We start from the raw sequence: 20440 nt of genomic DNA on the forward strand, positions 1-20440 counted from the left end.
TTTAGGCATCTCCCACTACATACCTTCGTCATTGTTGTACTACGTTTGGTCTCTAGTCCATTGTCAACTCCTCTCTCTCTCTCTCTCAAAAAAGGACATTTACGCAACAAAGAGATCTTGTACTCAAGTCCCACACCATGTGGAGCACTTAGGGTCCTTGGCATGGCAATGGTGGCATCATGTGGATCACTCGTGCATGGCAATGGTGGCATTGAAAGCATTGTCTAATCTCATCTACACACTGAACAGCTTGCAGACACGCAGCTGCTATCATATCAAACAACTGACAAATACTTTGAACCCACTCTGGACAATTACCAAAATTGCAAAATTGTACCCCGGGCAGCATCACAATGCCACCAACCAGTTTGGTAAATTTGAGGGCTAGATAGAAGCAGCAAAAACTGGGTAGGAATGTGTTAACAAATGGCAGACTCAAAACAAGCACATGCCCACATCGACAGACCCCTCGGTATTCTATCCACGTTAGCATGTTATCGCACTCGACAGCATCAGACATTCATGCACCATAACACACTCCTTACTGAGATAAGCAACCAAATAAACTACTACAAAAAAGCAGAAATGTGGAGCTCTTTCGAAGTATCTCAAGCATTTATTCACAATTATGACCTTCATTTGCTTCCCATGTAGATAAATTCTCAAAAAGTGCCTCCAACTGTTAAATATACACAAGCAGTTACATATAATTACCAAGTAACCCATTAATTACAAGGATCAACAAATTAGATATAGCCTTGCTTTAGGAGAAATCCTCAAACCCTGGGAAGATTGTGTGGTGCTCTTGTTTTGCATCATGTAGGTCGGGCCAAAATAGATGAACCTGTGTAGAGCCTCGGTCAAAATATTTACCTGAAGGATTTGAATCACAGATGGCAAAATTCTCCTCCAGATCAATCACTAGGCTATTTGACTCATCATACATAAAGTCAGGGTCATGCAGACGAAAGATATTCTGAGCACTGGACCACTCATCATCACATAAATCATTCGGACAGGTATCAAAATCTTGGGAAAAGCAGAGACTATCCTCACTGCATGCTTTATCGTATTGACATTTTGAATGGTCTTCTCCAAGAAGATTGAGGGAGCTAGTACCTTCCTCAACTTTGCCCTGTGAAGTAGGAGTTCCATTTATAAAAGAAGAGCATGTATCACCAATGAATTCGGAATTTGTATGCTGCACTTCACTAGAAAGCAGATTGACTGTGTTTGAACACAAGGCTTCAAGTCCGGAGACCACCATTGTTGGTTCAGCTGAAAGAGAACAGCTTAGCCAATCAATCACAGCATGATCATTGCATGCTTTATCGTATTGACATTTTGAATGGTCTTCTCCAAGAAGATTAAGGGAGCTAGTAGCTTCCTCAACTTTGCACTGTGAACTAGGAGTTCCATTCATAAAAGAAGAGCATGTATCACCAAAGAGTTCGGAATTTGTATGCTGCACTTCACTAGAAAGCAGATTGACTGTGTTCGAACACAAAGCTTCAAGTCCAGAGACCACCATTGTTGGTTCAGCTGAAAGAGAACAGCTAAGCCAATCAATCACAGCATGCTCATTTCTGTCATCTAAGGTTGTCTCATCTCTTCCTTCAGAACAAGAAGCATTATGTTCACCAAACTTTGAAGGAACAGGCCTGAACCAGACGCCAATGGCATCCCTATCTGATGTTTCCTCAATAAGATTGTACAGATTTTCTGGAACTTTACCTCCAGAGAGGGAGAGGTCTCCTTTCTCTTGGCAATGGATTCGGTTGGTGTACACTGTGTCAACTACATGATGCTGGAAGTCAGTTTTTAAGTTGCTGTTGTCAAAAGAAAGTACTCTGGCTTGCTGCATCTGATGAGCTGAAGAGCCAAACACTGGTGATGATCCATTCTCAGACCCCATGGCAGCGGCTGAGATGTTTGCTGAGAATGCTTGAGCTTCTTTGAATAATGTGAACCCGGAATCAACATGTTGCACTGATGCAAATACATCAAACTGAGGACAAGGTAACTGTGTTTTCTCTCTGAGCTCTGAAAGCTCTTCTGTAGATGCAGAGTCCACATCATCATGGGGACAGTCAACTTCTGCACCCATGGCTGAGCTTTTTCTTGATATACCTTGAGCTTCTTTGAAAAGTGTGCAATCCAAATCAGCATGCAGCATGGATATGGACGAATCCAATGGATGGCAAGGCAACAGTTTAAACTCTTTTCCTTTCAAAATGCCCTTTGAATAGGCATGTGGCAATGATGTCCATTTATCACAAGAAGACTGTGTATCATTTTCCCAGTCTGAAAGGTATCTTGAATCTTCAGAGCTTGGACCATAGTCAGAGTTGAACACCTCAGAATCTATATCATATATAAAGTCTGAATCAGAGTCCACATCAGGATGGAAGTTTTCTCCTGAAAATTTTTGCTCTTCTTTGAAAGTTTTGTAGCCCTGTGTCCTGGATGTGGACGCATCACCTGGAGGACATGAAGACTGGTTATCCCCTACGCATTTCAAAGTGTCTTCTGAGTCTTTAGTGTCTACATCAACAACTGGAGTGCAAGAGGAAGCAAATGCAGAGAGTGCTGCAGTCCAAGCATCATCCAAAGATGGACAGAACTTTCTACTTTGATTGACCATCATCCTTGGTGGTGTAGTAGGCCCACTTGCTAGATCTTGGGTTCCTGAAGAAGCCTTCCTTACCACGTTCTCACTGACAGAGAAGCCTGACTCCACATTATCTACAATGTCGTCCAACGGTTCTAAAGCCTCCTTGGTGGGTGTATCTTGTGTTCCTAAATTGTCATGTTTGGTGGATTCAGTCCATGCAGATGAAACTTCAACCTTCGACTCAGATCTAGGTGATAGAGCAGACTTAGGGGAATAATGCATGCTTGAAGAAGGGCATGGTTCTCCTACAATGTGGTGCTTTTGCTCTAGAGATGCATCTACAGAAGAGTGCCTTTGCTCCAGAGATGCTTCTACAGGAGCTGTGTCTCCAGAAGCCCTGCTATATTTTTCTTCTAAAATTGTGATTCTCTGGTCCAACCTTTCAACAGTCCTTTGAAGATATGATTCCATTTGCACACATAATGACTCCAGCCTGTCAAAGCGTTCCGAAAACGTCCCCAAAGTATGAAAGAGATCCTTGGCCAAGGATCCATTTGAAGTATCACATAAATGGGATACACGTTCACATCTTGAAAAGACATTTATACCTGGCTGCAAAGGTTGTTCACCTGACTCTTCTACACTTGCATCTCCTTGCTGCATGATCCTTTGATCTGACTCTTCTGACTTCAATATGCTATCTGTTCTGGACACAACAGAAGCAGCAAAGTTGTATAGATGGCCTGGCGGGTCCACTGTATCCTCCTGTACAGAAACTGCATTCTGATATGCAGAAACACCAAGATCCTTTTCAACCGGCAATCTATTCATCATGTCCTGTGCCCTCTCACATGGTCGACTGTTTGTCTCAAACTTCACCAAATGTGTGTCACTATTAGAAGACTCCTCACCATGTATTGGGTTTGAAACTCCGCGAGCCATTTGAAGCATACTTGGAATGAACATTGCAAGTAAAGCAGAATTAGCCCCTCTTTCTGCAGACGGATATGGGGTAGCAGGCTCTGGAGCAGGACCCAACACAGCAAGAAATACTGCCTGATCAATTTCGACTCGAGACTTGTCTTGAAGAGAGAGAAGGCGAATGGTGAGAGCTGCCCATGGACTGTGATCAACGAGTTCCAGTTCTGCTTCATACATTTCCTGTTGGACATCACAAGGCACAATCTGATCCACAGACTGCACTTTTTTTTCAGAACAAGTATCATGTTCAGTGTTAAATTCCACACCAGTGGCCTTTGATATTGGCCTTGAACTGCAGATAAATGACTGATTTTCAGAATGACATGATTCATCCTGGTTTGTATCCACATGCCTGCCATTACACTCAGGAACAGTTAGACCTTCAAATAGGCTATCACCACTCAAAGATCCACTGAGATTTACTTCCACCCAGCTACCTTCGCCACTACTGTAAACAGATCTTCCCACGTCATCATTGGATTTGAGAGCGTTTGTCAAATAACCCACACTTGACATCATACTTTCGTTTAAATTTCCTTCAATGATATCTATTTTCCTGCTTTGAAGCATGTGCACTCCATTCCCCTCCACATTCTCAACTTCCCAGCTTGCGGAAACCATCTCTTCACCAGACTTGTTCTCATCGGGGATCCATCCTTTAACGGTGCAGATGTATTCTGGGTCCATTCCAAATTTAGCTCGACTGTATAGTTCACAAATGCGAGCTGTGCTCAAAATGTAGCAGCTTTGAACATGACACAACCTCCCCTGGAACTTAACTGCATAAAAAACCAGTTACGCATTAAAATTGCCAAATACATAATCTGAAAGGGTGTTTGACAAAGGTTATGCAATTGAATGTTTAACCTTTGTATACACACACTAGTGTTTTTTTCCCCCCTTTTATTTCATTTCCTTTTCAGTTTCTGTAGACATTAATATAACTCTCTATGTCTCTATCTGGCTGAATCCTCTGTTGCTTTCCTTGAAGACGCAGTTCCACCAGGATCTTTTTATGAGTATCACAGAAGATAGATTCATTCAGAAGCTGGCTATCTTCACATATACATGTCACGTGCCATGAGGATAGTGATTGGCCAGATCATAGTCTCATCACATCGCCTAAAGGTGGAGAACAGGCAAGCTGTGGCAATGCTAGAGAGAACAGGATCTGCCAATACTGTTCACTAGGGTTGAAACAGGTGAACACCATCTTTTCTGATGCCCAGTGTACTATGAGATACAAGGAAGGTTTCTTTGCCTCTTGAGGGAGGGATTTGGCCCACTACCTCCGGTCGTTGATTTCCCAGACCAAAAATGCCTGGCTACCTCAATTGAGCTGCATCACCAGAGAGACCAGCTTTGCAGAGAGAGAGAGAGAGAGAGAGAGAGAGAGAGAGAGAGATGCAAACCCCAGATACCTCACAGGCTGCCATCACAAGGATGGTGGCAGGATGGTGGCCCCCAATGGTGACCACGAGAGAGTTTTAACCCAGATGCCCAGGACCCCTACCCAACTGACCAGGAGGTGCACATTAGCAGCCAGACCCACTGGCCTGCAACGATGCTCCACTCAACAACTTCGAATCCGAGGGATCCTCCACATGCAGTGGACGTGGAGAGCCTCTATCCAGCCACTGATGCGAGGATCCACATTGATCCCATCACAGTATATCATTGTATCAGTTCTGATTGGTTTTTTTATGTTTTTTCTCTTCATGGATATATTGTAACATTTTTGGTCTCATGGACCCTTCAGTCTTTTGTAGACGTTAATAGAACACTCTCTCTCTCTCTCTCTCTCTTTTGATGAGATATGCCATGGACATTATTGTATCACTTTGGTCTCATAGGCCCATTGGGTCTTTAGTAGACGCTTAATATATCTTTCTTTCTTTCTTTTGCTTTTTCTTTTTTCATCCATGACGAGATTTCATGGACACTATGTAAACAACATCTTGGTCTCATAGGGTCTTTTGAAGACGTTAAAACCCCAGGACACCTCACAGTTGTCCATCATGAGTTTCTTCTAACGACGACCTCGAAAAGCATTCGAAGGCAAGGACCTCCCTAGAAAGACCAGACACCACACCGAGCCAGTAAACAGCCCATCACAGCCTCTTGGAGTCACCCGGACGGAACCCATCAGCTGCAGCCTTCCATCCGGCAGCTTCAGATCAGAAAGATTCTTTAGAAAGACAGGGACACCCCCCACCAGAAGTGGACATAGCTCAACAGTCACAGACTCCTCTATGTTAGATATTCTAGAAGAACTCCGCCCACACCAGCTTCCCCTACACCACATGCTCCACAACAAGTTTGCCAGTGGGATCCCAACCCCAGAATGGATGGTATGATGAAGAGTGCAAAAACACCGGGCTTTGCCTCTTACACGAGAGGGAACATGGGCTGATTTCAGCACATAAGATGCAACGCATCTTCCGTACATTCACTCACCGAAAGAAACGGGCATTACTCGCCAGAAGAGAACAAGAGTTATACCAGCCCCTTTTGAGGGAGGACAACTCAGAAGCTTGGCACATTAAAAAAGAGCACCTATACCTATCACAGATCCTAGCCTTTGGGAAGCCTATGCACGACAGCTATATGATGTGCCAAACCAACCTATACCACAAATGTCACACATCCTTCAGCCTACTGTTAGAAGTCATCTCCTGTCTATTTGTATACACCAGGGCCTCTGTTGTGGGTGTGCCCGCCCGTATATCATTTTTCCACACTCCCCGTATTTTTTTCCTATTTTTCCCATTTTTTTTCTAGTGGCTGGAGGGCTGCCAGTTGATGCCAGGAGCACTCTGAAGCTGGCCGACTGCATCTGTATCAGTCGTGGGCTGTAGGAGTGCTGGCCGACTTGTTCTGTCCAGGCGTGGGGCATCAGATGCTGGCCGACTGCTATATTCAACAGTCGTGGGAGTTTTGCTCAGTCGTGGGCCCTTTCCAGTGCTGGCCGACTGCCCTCATGGGCTTGTATATATTGCCCCCCATCCTCCTCCACTTTCTCATTCAGTATCTTCGGGATCTTGTGTATAGAGAAGAGTTTACACACATCTCTCTGTGTTTCTTGTGCTGATTATTTTCTGCAGTCTACTTGCTCTTGTCTACCCAAGTTTGGATATCATTTCCGCTGCATATTCTGACATGGTATCAGAGCCCTAGGCTCTAGCAGATCTTGGGCGTTTTTCTGAGCAAGAGGGGGAGCAACAGGTTGCTGATCGGTGGACTGTTTCGGGCTGAACGGGAAGTGAAGGTGCAAGAGGAAGGCGGGCAAAGGGGCTGGACAGCCACTTGCATATTTTCTGATTTTCAGATTTTTCCCACCCACCCACCCTTTCAGGTTACTCTCCGAGATGGCAGATTTACTCGAGATGGCAGAGAAGCACGTGAAGATTCCGACTCTTCCCACGTTCCCAGTGGATCGGCAGTTGGACGGGTCCAATTATGGCATCTGGAAGGTCATGATGGAGTCAGTTTTGGAGTCATATGATCTTGCTGATTTTATTATCAAAGGGGTGCCAAGGCCGGAAGCTGAGGAAGGGGAGGTTTTATCGACGAGGAAGGACCGAGAGGCACAGGCACAAATGTGGGACCGTGTCAACGCCAGGGTCCGGTCGTTTATATTCCTGAATTGCACACCACAGGTGATCAACCATGTGAAGCACATGACGCTGGCGAGAGGCATATGGGAGCACTTGGCTTCTTTGTACAACAGGGTGTCACCCATGAAGCGGATATCCTTGGAAGTGCAGATGCGGGTTATGAACCCTGCAAAGTCTTCGACGATGCGGGAACACATTAACAAGCTGCAGGCCCTTCAGCAGGAAGTCCTTCAACTTTCAAGCTGGGAAAGAGATATCATCCGAAGATATGGCCATCACGTTACTTTCCCACTTGCCTGGTCAGTATTCCGCTTTCTATTCCTCGTTGATCACGAGTGGCAGGCTCAGCACCATTACATGGGAGGAGCTTGTGCCAATGGTCTTGGACCACGAGGAACGTTTCACGAACCCTCCTCACGGCGGAGGTTCGGAGGCCTTAACTGGCCAACGGTCGAAAGGCCGTAATACCAACAAGGGCAAAGGGAAGGCTTCACCAGATAAGTCTTCCAAGAAGAAGCCTGATCCAGAACGAGAGAAGCTGAAGGCCGAAAGATCTTGTAATGATTGTGGCGAGAAAGGCCACTACTGGAGGAAGTGCCCTAAGCGGACAGGAAAGAGTGCTGAGTCCTCAGCCTCAGCTGCGAAGACTCCGGCATTTGTGCACTTGGAGATGGTGGACTCCGATGATTCATCGTCTTCGAGCGAGGAGGCAGTTGGCTTCACCGCAAAGGATACTCGGGAATGGATTCTCGACCGTGGTGCTTCCAGGCACATGACTCCATCCCGTGACTTCTTCCTGGATCTGAAACGGCAGTCAGGTCGTATTTTTATTGGCGATAACTCCACTATTCCGATTCATAGTGAGGGCCGGATGGAGATCATTCCCGACGGCAAGAGGGGCAAGCATGCTTCCCGTGTTCTTTATGTCCCTGCTCTGGGCTTTCATCTTTTGTCAGTGCATGAGGTATGCAAGACTGGCTTTCGGGTGGAATTTGAGGAGCACTCAGTTGCTCTAAGGGACCGTGAGACAGGCAAAGTTGTTTGGGAAGGCGGTGTGGAGAACGGCATCTACAAGCTCTCTGCACTCTCCTCACTGACAGGCTCTCAGGTCGGAGATTTGTGGCACTTTCGTTTTGGCCACTTAAATGTGGATGCTTTGCGGCGCGCCTTCCGGGACCAGATGGTGGTTGGCTTGCCAGATGTTGGTAGTAGGCAAGGACGCTGCAGTTCTTGCATACGTGGTAAGCAGCACAGGGAATCCTTTCCGAAGCAGGCTTCCAGGCGGGCTTCGAAACCTTTGGAGTTGATTCACACTGACTTGTGTGGACCACAGCAGATTCCATCCTTGGGAGGATCTCTCTACTTCATGCTGCTTGTTGATGATTGTACCAGATTCACGTGGGTCTACTTTCTTTCACAGAAGGACCAGGCTTTTGCTCGGTTCAAGGATTGGCACGTGATGGTGGAGAAAGAGTCTGGATTTCAGGTCAAGACTCTCAGGGCTGACAAAGGAGGGGAATTCTCCTCGACTGTATTCTTTCGGTTTTGTGCAGATCATGGCATCAAGAGGGAATTGGCCAATACCGGATCGCCTTCGGAGAATGGAGTTGTTGAACGTAAGAACAGGACTGTGGTGGAGATGGCGAGGACTATGCAGGAGCATCGTGATCTTCCTCGTCCACTTTGGGGTGAGGCTGTGGCAACAGCTGTCCATACCATTAACCGCTCTCCGACGACTTCTGTATCCCATATGACTCCATTTGAGGCATATTTTGGCAGGAAACCCGATGTCTCGCACTTCCGTGTCTTTGGGAGTGACGCGTATGTACATATTCCGAAGAAGCAGAGGGGGAAGCTTGACTCCAAGTCCCGCAAGCTGGTATTTGTGGGGTATAACTCTCTTTCCAAGGGATACAGGTTGTATGATCCAGAGAGGAACGAGATTGTTGTCAGCCGGGATGTGGTCTTTGACGAGCATGTTCCAGCATCCACTGTCGAGGAGCCGCCACTTCTTGGAGATCCAGAGTCTGATGATGATTCCCAGTCTACCACTCCAGTTGATCCACCTCAGTCATCACAGGAGGTTGAGCCCGCAGCTGGAGTTGAGCCCCCGCGACCACAGGAGGCTCCACGATCTGTTCGAGTACCTAGGTGGTAAATGGACACCCTTCGGGAGTCAGGTGTCACGGAGCTACCCTCCGAGTGGACCACAGAGGACGGCCCTCGAAGATCACATCGAGTTCGAGATAAAAGCAACACGGCGGAGCTTCTTCAGGTGAACTATGCTCTTATGTCTCGTATCATGCGGGATAAAGAGCCCACTTCCGTAAAGGAAGCCCTTTCCCAGGATACTTGGAGGGAAGCCATGCAGGTGGAACTTGACGCCATCGAGAAGAACAACACTTGGGAGTTGGTACCGAGGCCGTCGAAGCGGTCAGTCATTGGTGTCAAATGGGTCTTTAAGACCAAGTACGCGGCTGATGGGTCGGTGGACAAACACAAAGCCAGGCTCGTGGCTAAGGGTTATGCTCAGCGGCCAGGCATCGACTACGAGGATACCTTTGCACCGACAGCGCGGATGACCACGATTTCTTGCCCTTGCTTCTTCTCAGAGGTGGCCCGTGTACCAGATGGATGTAAAATCGGCGTTCCTTAATGGTGACCTGCAGGAGGAGGTGTACGTAGAGCAGCCTCCAGGCTTCATTGTTCCAGGATCGGAAGGGATGGTTTACAGGTTACGTAAGGCCTTGTATGGTCTTAAGCAGGCTCCGCGGGCTTGGAATCAGAAGATTGATTCCTTCTTTATTCGGACTGGATTCCAGAGATCGGTTGCAGATCCGAACCTGTATCTCTTTCGGGAACGCGGCATGGTCACACTCATCATCCTTTATGTGGATGATCTCATTCTCACCGGCGGTCATGTGGAGCACATTGGAGTGACGAAGGCTGCCTTGTCAAAGGAGTTTGAGATGACCGATTTAGGCTTACTCCACTTCTTCTTGGGATTGGAGATCTGGTAGACCCAGAGGGGGTTTTTCGTCTCTCAGCAGCGGTATGTTCATGAGTTGCTTGAGGCCTTTGGGATGGAGAACTGCAAGCCTATTACTTCGCCGATGGACCCGAACACAAAGTTAACCGTTACAGATCCTTGTGAGCCAGTTGATGCCTCGCAGTACCGGAAGTTGGTTGGTTCATTGATCTGGTTGCTGAACACCAGATTGGACTTGAGCTTCTCCGTGGGGCTGTTGAGCTCTTTTATGCAGACACCATTGAAGACTCATTGGGACGCAGGATTGCGGATCTTGCGGTATCTGCAGAGTACGAAGGATCTGGGACTCTTTTACACAAGAGGGAATGGAGTCAAGCTCCAAGGTTGGAGTGACTCAGATTGGGGAGGAGATCCAGACACGAGGAGATCTACTTCAGGATACACTTTTACCCTCGGCTCAGGAGCGGTTTCTTGGAGCAGCAAGAAGCAGCCGACTATTGCCCTTTCTTCGACAGAGGCAGAGTATCGGGCTGCTTGTGGTGCTGCTTGTGAGGTTGTATGGCTGCGGAGGCTGCTTGGCGAGATGGGGTTTCCACAGAGGGAGCCCACAGTCATCCAGTGTGATATAACCAGAGTTGTATAGCTATTGCTCGGAACCCGGTTTTCCATGCCCGGACCAAGCATATAGAGATACAGTATCACTTTGTTCGTGAGAAGATCTTGGCGGGTGACATCTTGCTACTTTATTGTTCGACGGAGGACAATGCGGCGGACCTCTTCACGAAGTCTCTACCTCAGGCTACGCTCAGGCGGCACTCCAGCTCCCTGGGGTTGGTTACACAGCCAGGAGCTGAGAGGGGGTGTTAGAAGTCATCTCCTGTCTATTTGTATACACCAGGGCCTCTGTTGTGGGTGTGCCCGCCCGTATATCATTTTTTCCACACTCCCCGTATTTTTTCCCTATTTTTCCCATTTTTTTTCTAGTGGCTGGAGGGCTGCCAGTTGATGCCAGGAGCACTCTGAAGCTGGCCGACTGCATCTGTATCAGTCGTGGGCTGTAGGAGTGCTGACCGACTTGTTCTGTCCAGGCGTGGGGCATCAGATGCTGGCCGACTGCTATATTCAGCAGTCGTGGGAGTTTTGCTCAGTCGTGGGCCCTTTCCAGTGCTGGCCGACTGCCCTCATGGGCTTGTATATATTGCCCCCCATCCTCCTCCACTTTCTCATTCAGTATCTTCGGGATCTTGTGTATAGAGAAGAGTTTACACACATCTCTCTGTGTTTCTTGTGCTGATTATTTTCTGCAGTCTACTTGCTCTTGTCTACCCAAGTTTGGATATCATTTCCGCTGCATATTCTGACACCTACATCATCTTATCTCTTTGATTCCCCTAATGTCACTAGGGCTCTTAAAAAGCTGCATAATGTGAGAGCAAAAGATCATGAGGATCTACGCGCGGAACATTTTGCCCATGGGCGCCACGTATTGGCTCCCATTCTTGCCAGTCTTTTTAACAGAGCACTCTGTGAAGGCTTCCCACCCTCCTGAACTAAGAACACCATTGTCCCCATCCACAAAGCAGGAGACCCCATGGACCCAGGTAACTACAGGACTCATGATTGGTCACACAACGGCCAAAATCTATGGGGCAATATGATGAGCTCTATGGCAGAGAGGGTGCGAAACAGAGCATCAAGCTAGGCAGGCTTCAGGAGAAACTTCTCCACGCTGGACCATATCTTTACTTTACGGGCTATCATAGAGGAGGCGAGGTCCTCAAAGAGACACGTGTATTGCTGCTTTGTGGATTTCCGCAAAGCCTTTGACTCTGTCCCTCGATCCCGTCTCATAGGACACTTGCAAGAGCTCCAATTCTCACATGAGATGATATGGGGTGTGATGGCATATTATGAGGCAATACTCGACCGAGTACGTGCACCCGGTGGGACCTGAGGAGATATATGTAGCACTACCGGGGCTAAGCAGGGCTGCCCACTCTCACCTACACTCTTTGGCCTATACATTGATGAGATCGTAGTATTTGTGGATAGTTTCGGTGGTAGTGGTTCACCATTGGCTCAGACAATAGTGCCCATATTACTATATGCCGACGACATTGTCTTGATCTTAGATTCAGCCGAGTGTTTACAGAAACACTTAAATGCATCGGACAGATTTTGCAGGGAGAGAGACCTTACGGTCAATTTGGGCAAAACCAAGGTTATGGCCTTCAACACATCTTATGTAGTCGCCTCACGATTTTCTTTCATATATAGAGATATGGCCCAGTGGAGATTGTGCAAAAGTATGTGTATCTAGGAGTCACTTTTACAAGCCCTTTGTTCTACATGACCACAGCTGCCACTGATCAACTTGCGAGGGGGCATGCCTCCCTAGCCCGTATGGAGAGAGAATGTTTCCGGGCACATTTCCAAGAACCTCGCACTAAGTGCTAGCTCTTTGATACTCTAGTACGACCAGCGGCTATGCATGGTGCAGTCTTTTGGGGGCCAAGCCTAGGGAAGGATCACTAGAGGAGCACAGAGAGGCTACACGTGATGATGATGTCAAGCCAAAGATGCAAAGCCAAAGGGCAAAAGTGGAGTCAAGATTGAAGAAGTCAATGTGTCACATGCAGGTGACAGTGAGGATGAAGTCCTATTCATGTCTTCACTTGATGCCCATTCACTCCATGCAGGAGATGGTCATGGTATGCACTCATGGATCATTGATTCAGGTGCCTCCTTTCATGTCACAGGTTGCAGAGACTTGTTTGTCAGGTATATTGCTGGCAATGAAGGAGTAGTTTATTTGGGTGACAACCATGCATGCCAAATTCTTGGCAGAGGTGATGTGAGGCTTGTGTTTTCAGATGGCTCACAGCTTATGCTCCATGATGTCAGGCATGTGCCTGAGATCAAGAAGAACCTGTTTTCTACTGGACAGCTTGATGATGTTGGTTATGTTACCACATGTGGTGGTGGAAAGTGGAAGATTAGTAAGGGCTCACTGGTTGTTGCCAGAGGCTCTAAGGTGGACACTCTTTACTTGATGCATGCTAATGTTTGTCACCGTGCTAATGTAAATGCAACCGAGCTGCCGGAAATCTCTATGTGGCATAGCCGGTTGGGACACATGAGTGTCAAAGGAATGGAGCAATTGTCCCGTTTTGGTTACTTGCCTTCTCTAAAGTTCTCAAGTTTTCAGTTTTGTGAGCATTGTATATATGGCAGGCAACTCCAGTGCCCCCACAAGAAAGCTCTTGGACAGAAAGATACTCAGTTAGAGCTTGTGCATACAGATATATGTGAGATGCCTCAGCTTTCTTTGGGAGGGGCAAAATATTTTGTCTTTTATTGATGATGCCACACGCAAGGTGTGTGGATTTATCCTCTTCGTTTGAAAAGTGATACATTCTCAGTGTTTGAGAAGTTTGTTGCTCATGTTGAAATCAAACTGGCAAAACACTGAAGGCTTTGCGTTCCGACAATGGTGGAGAGTATATGTCCAAACAGTTTCAGGACTTTTGTGATGCTAAAGGCATCAATACTCCTTATGATCCTCCACAAAACGGGACAGCAGAGAGGATTAACAGGACCATTCAGGAGAAGGTCCGTTCTATGTTGTCACATGCTGCGTTACCTCATGGTTTTTGGGCTGAAGCTGTTATGACAGCCGTTCATCTTATAAACAGGTCACCTAACACGAGGCTTGGTGGGAAAGTGCCAGAGGAAGTATGGACAGGGAAGCCTCCGTCCTACAAGCACTTGAGAGTGTTTGGTTGTGTTGCATACGTGCACATACGCAGGGAAATACGCACCAAACTTGATCCTAAGTCTCACAAATGCATATTCCTAGGATATGGTGACAGAGATGAAATGGGGTATAGACTTTGGGATCCAGTGAATAGAAAGATTATACGCAACAATGATGTCATTTTTGATGAAACATGCATGTATAAGGAGCCAGCAAGGCAACAGGAGCCTGGCAGAGTCGTCTTTGATGATGATGGACATCATGGACAACAACCAAGGGCTGTAAATCAGCCATTACAGCATCAAAACCAGCCCTTAAATGGTGCTGGAAATGGTCCAAATGGACAGCCAGAGATGGCAGAAGATATCCCTATGGATATCCCACAGTTAGAGGAGATACCGGGCATGATCCTTCAACCTTATGGCATGGAACAAGAGCCACCAATAGGTGATATGCAGGCTGGACAGCAACCTGCAAATGATGGTCATTGGGTACGGAGGTCCACAAGACCCTCCAGTATTCCTGACAGGTTTGTTCCAGGGGTTGACTACTTGATGCTCACTGACTGTGGGGAGCCCTCATGTTATAAGGAGGCTTTACAGAGGGCAGACAAGGCTCTTTGGGAGCGTGCTATGCACAAAAATGGAACATGGAAGTTGGTGCATTTGCCTACAGGCAAGAAGGTTTTGCCATGCAAGTGGGTTTACAGGCTCAAAGTTGCACCTGATGCAAAGCCAAGATACAAAGCCAGGTTAGTGGCTAAGGGCTTCAAGCAGGAATATGGTGTGGACTTTGATGAGATCTTCTCTCCAGTGGTAAAAATGACCACACTTAGAGCTGTATTAGCTTTGGTTGCTCATGATGATCTGGATTTGATTCAGATGGATGTGAACACTGCTTTTCTTCACGGTGATCTCCATGAGGAGATATATATGCAACAGCCAGAGGGTTATGCAGTGAATGGAAAGGAGAAGCTTGTATGCAAGCTGAAAAAGAGTCTTTATGGGCTCAAACAGGCACCAAGGGAATGGTATCATAAATTTGATACATTCATGAAATCCCAGGATTTCAGGAGAAGTGACATAGATCACTGCTTATACACCAAGAAAGCTTTGGATGGCAGTCTATTGATCCTCATCTTGTATGTTGATGATATGTTGATTGCCGGGAAATCTCGTAAAGAGATGGATGCTTTGAAGAAGAGGCTGCATCAAACCTTTGATATGAAGGATTTGGGTGATGCAAATCACATTTTGGGTATGCGGATACTTCGGGACAGAAATCAGCATGTGTTGTATTTGTCTCAGAAGGAATACATTGGCAAAGTATTGCAGAGGTTCAATATGGAAGGGGGGAAGAAGACTAGTACTCCTTTGCCTCCATATGTGAAACTCAGTGCTATGGACAGCCCACAGTCGGATAGTGACAGGGCTGATATGGCCAAGATTCCGTATGCTTCAGCTTGTGGCAGTCTCATGTATGCCATGGTTGCTACCAGGCCGGACATTGCATTTGCAGTGGGAGTGGTTACTAGATACATGGCCAAACCTGGCAAGAAGCATTGGGAAGCAGTGAAAGGTGTCATGAGATACCTGAAGGGCACACAGGATATGTGCATCTGCTTTGGCAAACAGGATGCATTAGTGCATGGTTACACGGATTCGGATTATGCCGGTCATCCAGATAACCGGAAGTCTACTACCGGTTATGTGTTTACATTCACAGGAGGTGCTGTGTCATGGATATCCAGGATGCAGAAGTGCACTGCCTTATCTACTACAGAGGCCGAGTATATTGCAACCACAGAGGCTTGCAAGGAGGCATTATGGCTATCTCGGTTAGTGGTTGATTTGGGTTATACAGGGGATATTCCATTGTTGCATTGTGACAGTCAGAGTGCCATCCAGTTGGCAAAGAACCCTGTCTTTCATGCAAAGACGAAGCATGTGGATGTGAAGTATCACTTCATCAGAGAGGTGATAGAGAACAAGCTGATTCAGCTTGTCAAGATTCATACGGATGACAACCCGGCTGATCTGTTGACAAAGAGTTTGCCTCCAGAGCGGTTTGCTCATTGCAGACACTTGATGGGCATTGGATGAGGCCAGTTTCAGCCTTGATATGGCCTTGTATATTATCATGTACATATTGATTTTTTCTTTTCCTTCATTTAAGGGCACTTTGCCTTTAAGTGGGAGATTGTTGGGGTAAAGGCATTATGCCCACCCTTATAGTGTGTACTAGCCCATAAGTTTTATAGTACATAGTACACTTAGTACTTTTAATGTACTAAGTGCACTATGTGTACTAGAGCAAATATACATGTGTGATAGGGGAGTCACACACTCATACTGTGAGTTGACTTATCCCCATATGTCTCTCTCTCTCTCTCCCTTCTTCTCTGTGTATGTCTCCCACATGAAACCCTAACTCTCTCCCTTCAGGAGATGCTGGTCGGCTAGCATATGGTGCTGTCGGCCAGTTCATGGACAAATATTCAAGAATTAAATCCCATTAATTTCTACACTTTGCCTTCAATTGCTGCCCACACAGCTAACCTTCACCTGATGCTAGGCCGCCTGCTACTTGGCCTCCTACTGGCTGCCGGCTGCAGCCTTAAGGCTTCTTATGGCTACCGACAGGGTCCCATGTTCTCCAATGCTTATGATGTTGTTGTGATGATGGTGATGATGATGCTACTGCTGATGTTGATGTTGACGCTGCTAATGCTGATGATGGTAATGATGCTACTGCTCATACTGATGAAGATGACCTAAATGTTGTCCTAGTCAAGGATTATGATGTTCCTGCTTGGAGATTAACCATGGCATGGGCGTGCATGTGACATTTCCTAAGTTGTCGAAGAGGTACTATGGACCTTTCTAAATATTGGAAAAGATCAACGATGTGTCTTTTAGAACAGCATTGCCCAATCATTGGAGGATTCACAATGCTTTTCATGTGGTCTCCTAAGAGCTTATAAGAGTCCAGGATCCACCGGAAGTTGAAGAGCTAGAGAAAATTCTTCACCCAGGTTCCTAGAAAGTATCTTGTCAAGTTCAAGAATTATTAGGCTGTGGATGACAAGTGGGTGGATGAGAACTTCTTTGCGGAGTATCCACAAGTTTTACACGCATATCAGGAAGCTTTTCAGTTGAGGGCAACGGATTAGAAGCCGAGGGGATGTCATCGATCTTTGTATTTGACATCCAAGGAACTAGGAACACAGGAGAATGCTCAAGTTTATATTCCACTGCAAGGAATTGAGTATTCTAGAACTTGAGGGTTGTTGTCCAAGTTGTATCCAAAAGGAGCAACTTTGAGATTGAACAACACTAAATCTTCTGTGCAAGAGTCATGGGACTAGCCATCTCATTGACTATTTATCAGTGAAGGAAAACAAAACCGAGTACATGGATATGAATACTGTTGGTCTACCATGTTAGAAGTCATCTCCTGTCCAGTTTTATACACCAGGGCCTTTGTTGTGGGTGTGCCCGCCCTTATGAGGTGTTTTATCATTTTTCCCCACTCTTCGCATTTTTCCCCTATTTTTTCTGTGGCTTGGGAGGCAGTTCTGAGTTGGCAGGAGCACTGAGTGGCTGGCCGCCTGACCCATCAGCAGACAGGTGACTGGCCGACTGTCATGTGCACAGTGGGTATCTACCGTGTGCTATACGCATGCAAGACTAGTTTCGAGGCTTGGGGAAGCTTGGAACTAGGCAGGCTGATTGACGAGCTGAGTTAGGGATATACTAACGGGCGGGCACCCAAGTATGGACGGGCGGGCGGCCAAGTGTGGACGCCCGATGACCGGCCAAGAGCCTATAAAAGGGTGGCCAATGTTAGTTATTGCATTATAGAGAGTCTCGCGAGTTTGTGAGAGCTCTATGGTCTTGGAGCCTGGATCTAGTGCAGACGTGCACCTGCTTTATGCAGCCAAGGCCGGCAGCAATCTCGAGGCCCGCGAGGGCAGCTTCGTGGCGGTATGGGACGTTACGAGGAGGAGATTGGTCGGTACGTCATCCTAGTTAGCTCAGCTCGTGGCTCGGTGGGGACAGCCAAGATTGTGGGCTTGCCCACGGCTGTCATGGTTGGGAGGTGAGTCAGGCCTGCACCCCCTTGCTTTGTTGTTTGTTCGTTTGTTTGCAGGATTCGAGTTTCGAACCAAGATCGATCACGAGGGGATCCGTGGGGATTTGACAGTGGTATCAGAGCATACCTCGTGAACGAGCAAGTCGGTAGGTAGAGAAGAAGAGGTCGAAGTACGGTATGTGTTTAAAAGCTTGCTGTTTTTTCTGTGCATACTGCAGTTTTCAGATTTTGTATGTGTTTTTCCTTCATCAAGGACACCCATGTTGATGGGAGATGGTAGGTTGAATAGGGTTGATTGCTTTTGCAAAGAAGAGGCCTTGTGTGCAGTCGCATATCTTGCAGGAAGAGAAAACAGAAAAAAAAGAGAGGAAAAAGCACGTTTATTGCTTTTCGTTGATTGAACGAGAGAGAGAGAGCAAGAGAACTGCTGGTTCACTTAATCGTTGGCGAGTGGGTTTGCTGGCGACTTCTGTTGACGTGGCAGGCGAGCAGGAGCGTATGCAGGTGGGCGCATGGGCTTGCGTGGCCAGGCGGCCAGGCCCATGTAGGCGCCTAGGCCAGGCGGGTAGGCGCCCAGGCCAGCCCAGGCCTACGCAGGCGCCCCAGCCGGGCAGCGCCTAGGCCAAGCTTACGTAGCGCAGGCGACCCAGGCCACCTACAGCAGGATGGCACCTAGGCAGACCAGCGCTCAGTCGACCACGCACAGCCGGCGGGCGCCCAAGCTTTCGTGACAGGTGCAGGTTGGCGCAAGGCAGTAGGCGACGTCAGCTCATGGATGACGTCTGCAGCAACTCACTGACGGGGCTAATCTAGGAGGTTGCCAAAAAAAAAAAAAAACATAAGGCAAGTACGTTGTTTTTAGCTTTTGTTTTTTTTTTTAGCATTTAAAACTTTCAAAGTTTTAAAAAGACACCTCCAAGGTTCAAAAGGTTTCCAAGGTTTTTTTTTTTTTTAAAGACTTTAGAATATATATATCCATATATATATATATTTATTCAAGAAAAAAAAAACACAAAAGCTAAAGTAAAAGCTAAGCATAGCTTTTCGAGATTTTTTTTGGCTTTTGGGAAACCTTTATAAACCCCTCTAGTGGGCTTCTTGCCACACATCTCTCGAGTTCTCAAGTTCTCAAGTTTTCAAGCTCTCAAGCTCTCAAGTTCGCTCGCACTTTTGTTGTGCAAAGACCAAATTTTCTCTCCACGTATCCTCTTCACGATGTCGACCCAAGAATCAGAGTTGGAGCCCCTCGTGGAACGCGAAGGCTTGCCGGCTACGGAAGGCACTGATGCCGATCTTTTTGACGAGTTTGTGTCAAAATCAGATTTCCAAGAGTTCAAAGTAGCTCTCGAAGCTTCTTCGGCGGAACGTCAGGCACAAATCGCAGCCCAGATGCAGGCTTTGCAGAACTCCATCGCTCTCTTGACCACTACCCCCTCTACTTTTTCGGGAATGGATACCTTGGCTTCAGCTTTAGGCCCCAACATTACTTCGGAACCGTTCGGGGGCGAGCAAAAGCAGCGAACCAAGGAGATCGTGGACACTTGGCTACATAAGTGGCAAGTTCACTTTCAGTTTCATCCATATGATGATGGAAAGAAGATCCAGTTAGCAGCTGGTTTCCTGTCCGGCAAAGCTTTGCTTTGGTGGAAAGAACTGAACCCTAAGCCAACAACTTGGGCACAATTTGAAGATATCTTCAAGAAAGACTTCCTCAAGAAAGAGGATGACTACGATGTTGTTGCCCGGTTTTCAGCTTTAACCATGACCTCGCAGCACCTCACTTATGAGGTCTACCTCCAGAAGTTTCGTGACTTGCAGATGAAAGCTACAAAGATGGATCCCACTACTCTTTTGGGGTTTTTCGTAGCTGGTTTACCCGACTCGTACCGATTACAGGTTAAAAATAACAAATGTAAAACATTGGACGAGGCCATTCATTCAGCTCGTATCTATGATGATACGATGGTCTCTTCCAAGTCAAAACCCGTTACCGAGCAGAGGAACAAGCAGAAAAGGAAGTTCTCCGCACCTATGGCTAACACGACTGAAGGCAAGTCTTCGGACCAACCTTCGAAGAGTTCAAGTTCGACACCAGCGAAGAAGAAACGACTCCTTAGGGCTTTGAAGCTCAAGAAGGAAGAACGTTGTTTCATCTGCGAAGAAAAAGGACACATGCGTAATGAGTGCCCGAAGAAAAAGAGTACCAAGTCAAACGCAGGACCCAAGCCAAAGGCAGCTAACCAGTTGTCTTTGACAGGTACGTCAATTACTGTACTCTCTCGCCCTAGTACTTGTTCTGATTGTCTGTTCAATTCTAAGGTATTTGGCATACATGATCTTCTCCGAGTTTATGGAGAAGTGAATGGCCATAAAATTCACATTCTTTT

General features: G+C 46.9%; 1 protein-coding gene across 1 annotated transcript in view; it reads right to left on the bottom strand.

The window, feature by feature from the left end:
* Nucleotides 1-596: 596 nt before the first annotated feature.
* LOC147617078 (40S ribosomal protein S27) overlaps nucleotides 597-20440 on the bottom strand; it is a 29300-nt gene continuing 9456 nt past the window's right edge. Inside the window, exon 2 of the mRNA XM_086776690.1 lies at nucleotides 597-4374. Within this exon, the coding sequence (XP_086632816.1) occupies nucleotides 764-4374 (3611 nt within the window). The 3' untranslated portion in view covers nucleotides 597-763. The remainder of the gene's footprint in view (nucleotides 4375-20440) is intronic.

The sequence above is a fragment of the Cibotium barometz genome, chromosome 37 (assembly GCF_041138505.1).
Source record: "Cibotium barometz isolate CiBa-2024 chromosome 37, ASM4113850v1, whole genome shotgun sequence".
Taxonomy (NCBI): domain Eukaryota; kingdom Viridiplantae; phylum Streptophyta; class Polypodiopsida; order Cyatheales; family Cibotiaceae; genus Cibotium; species Cibotium barometz.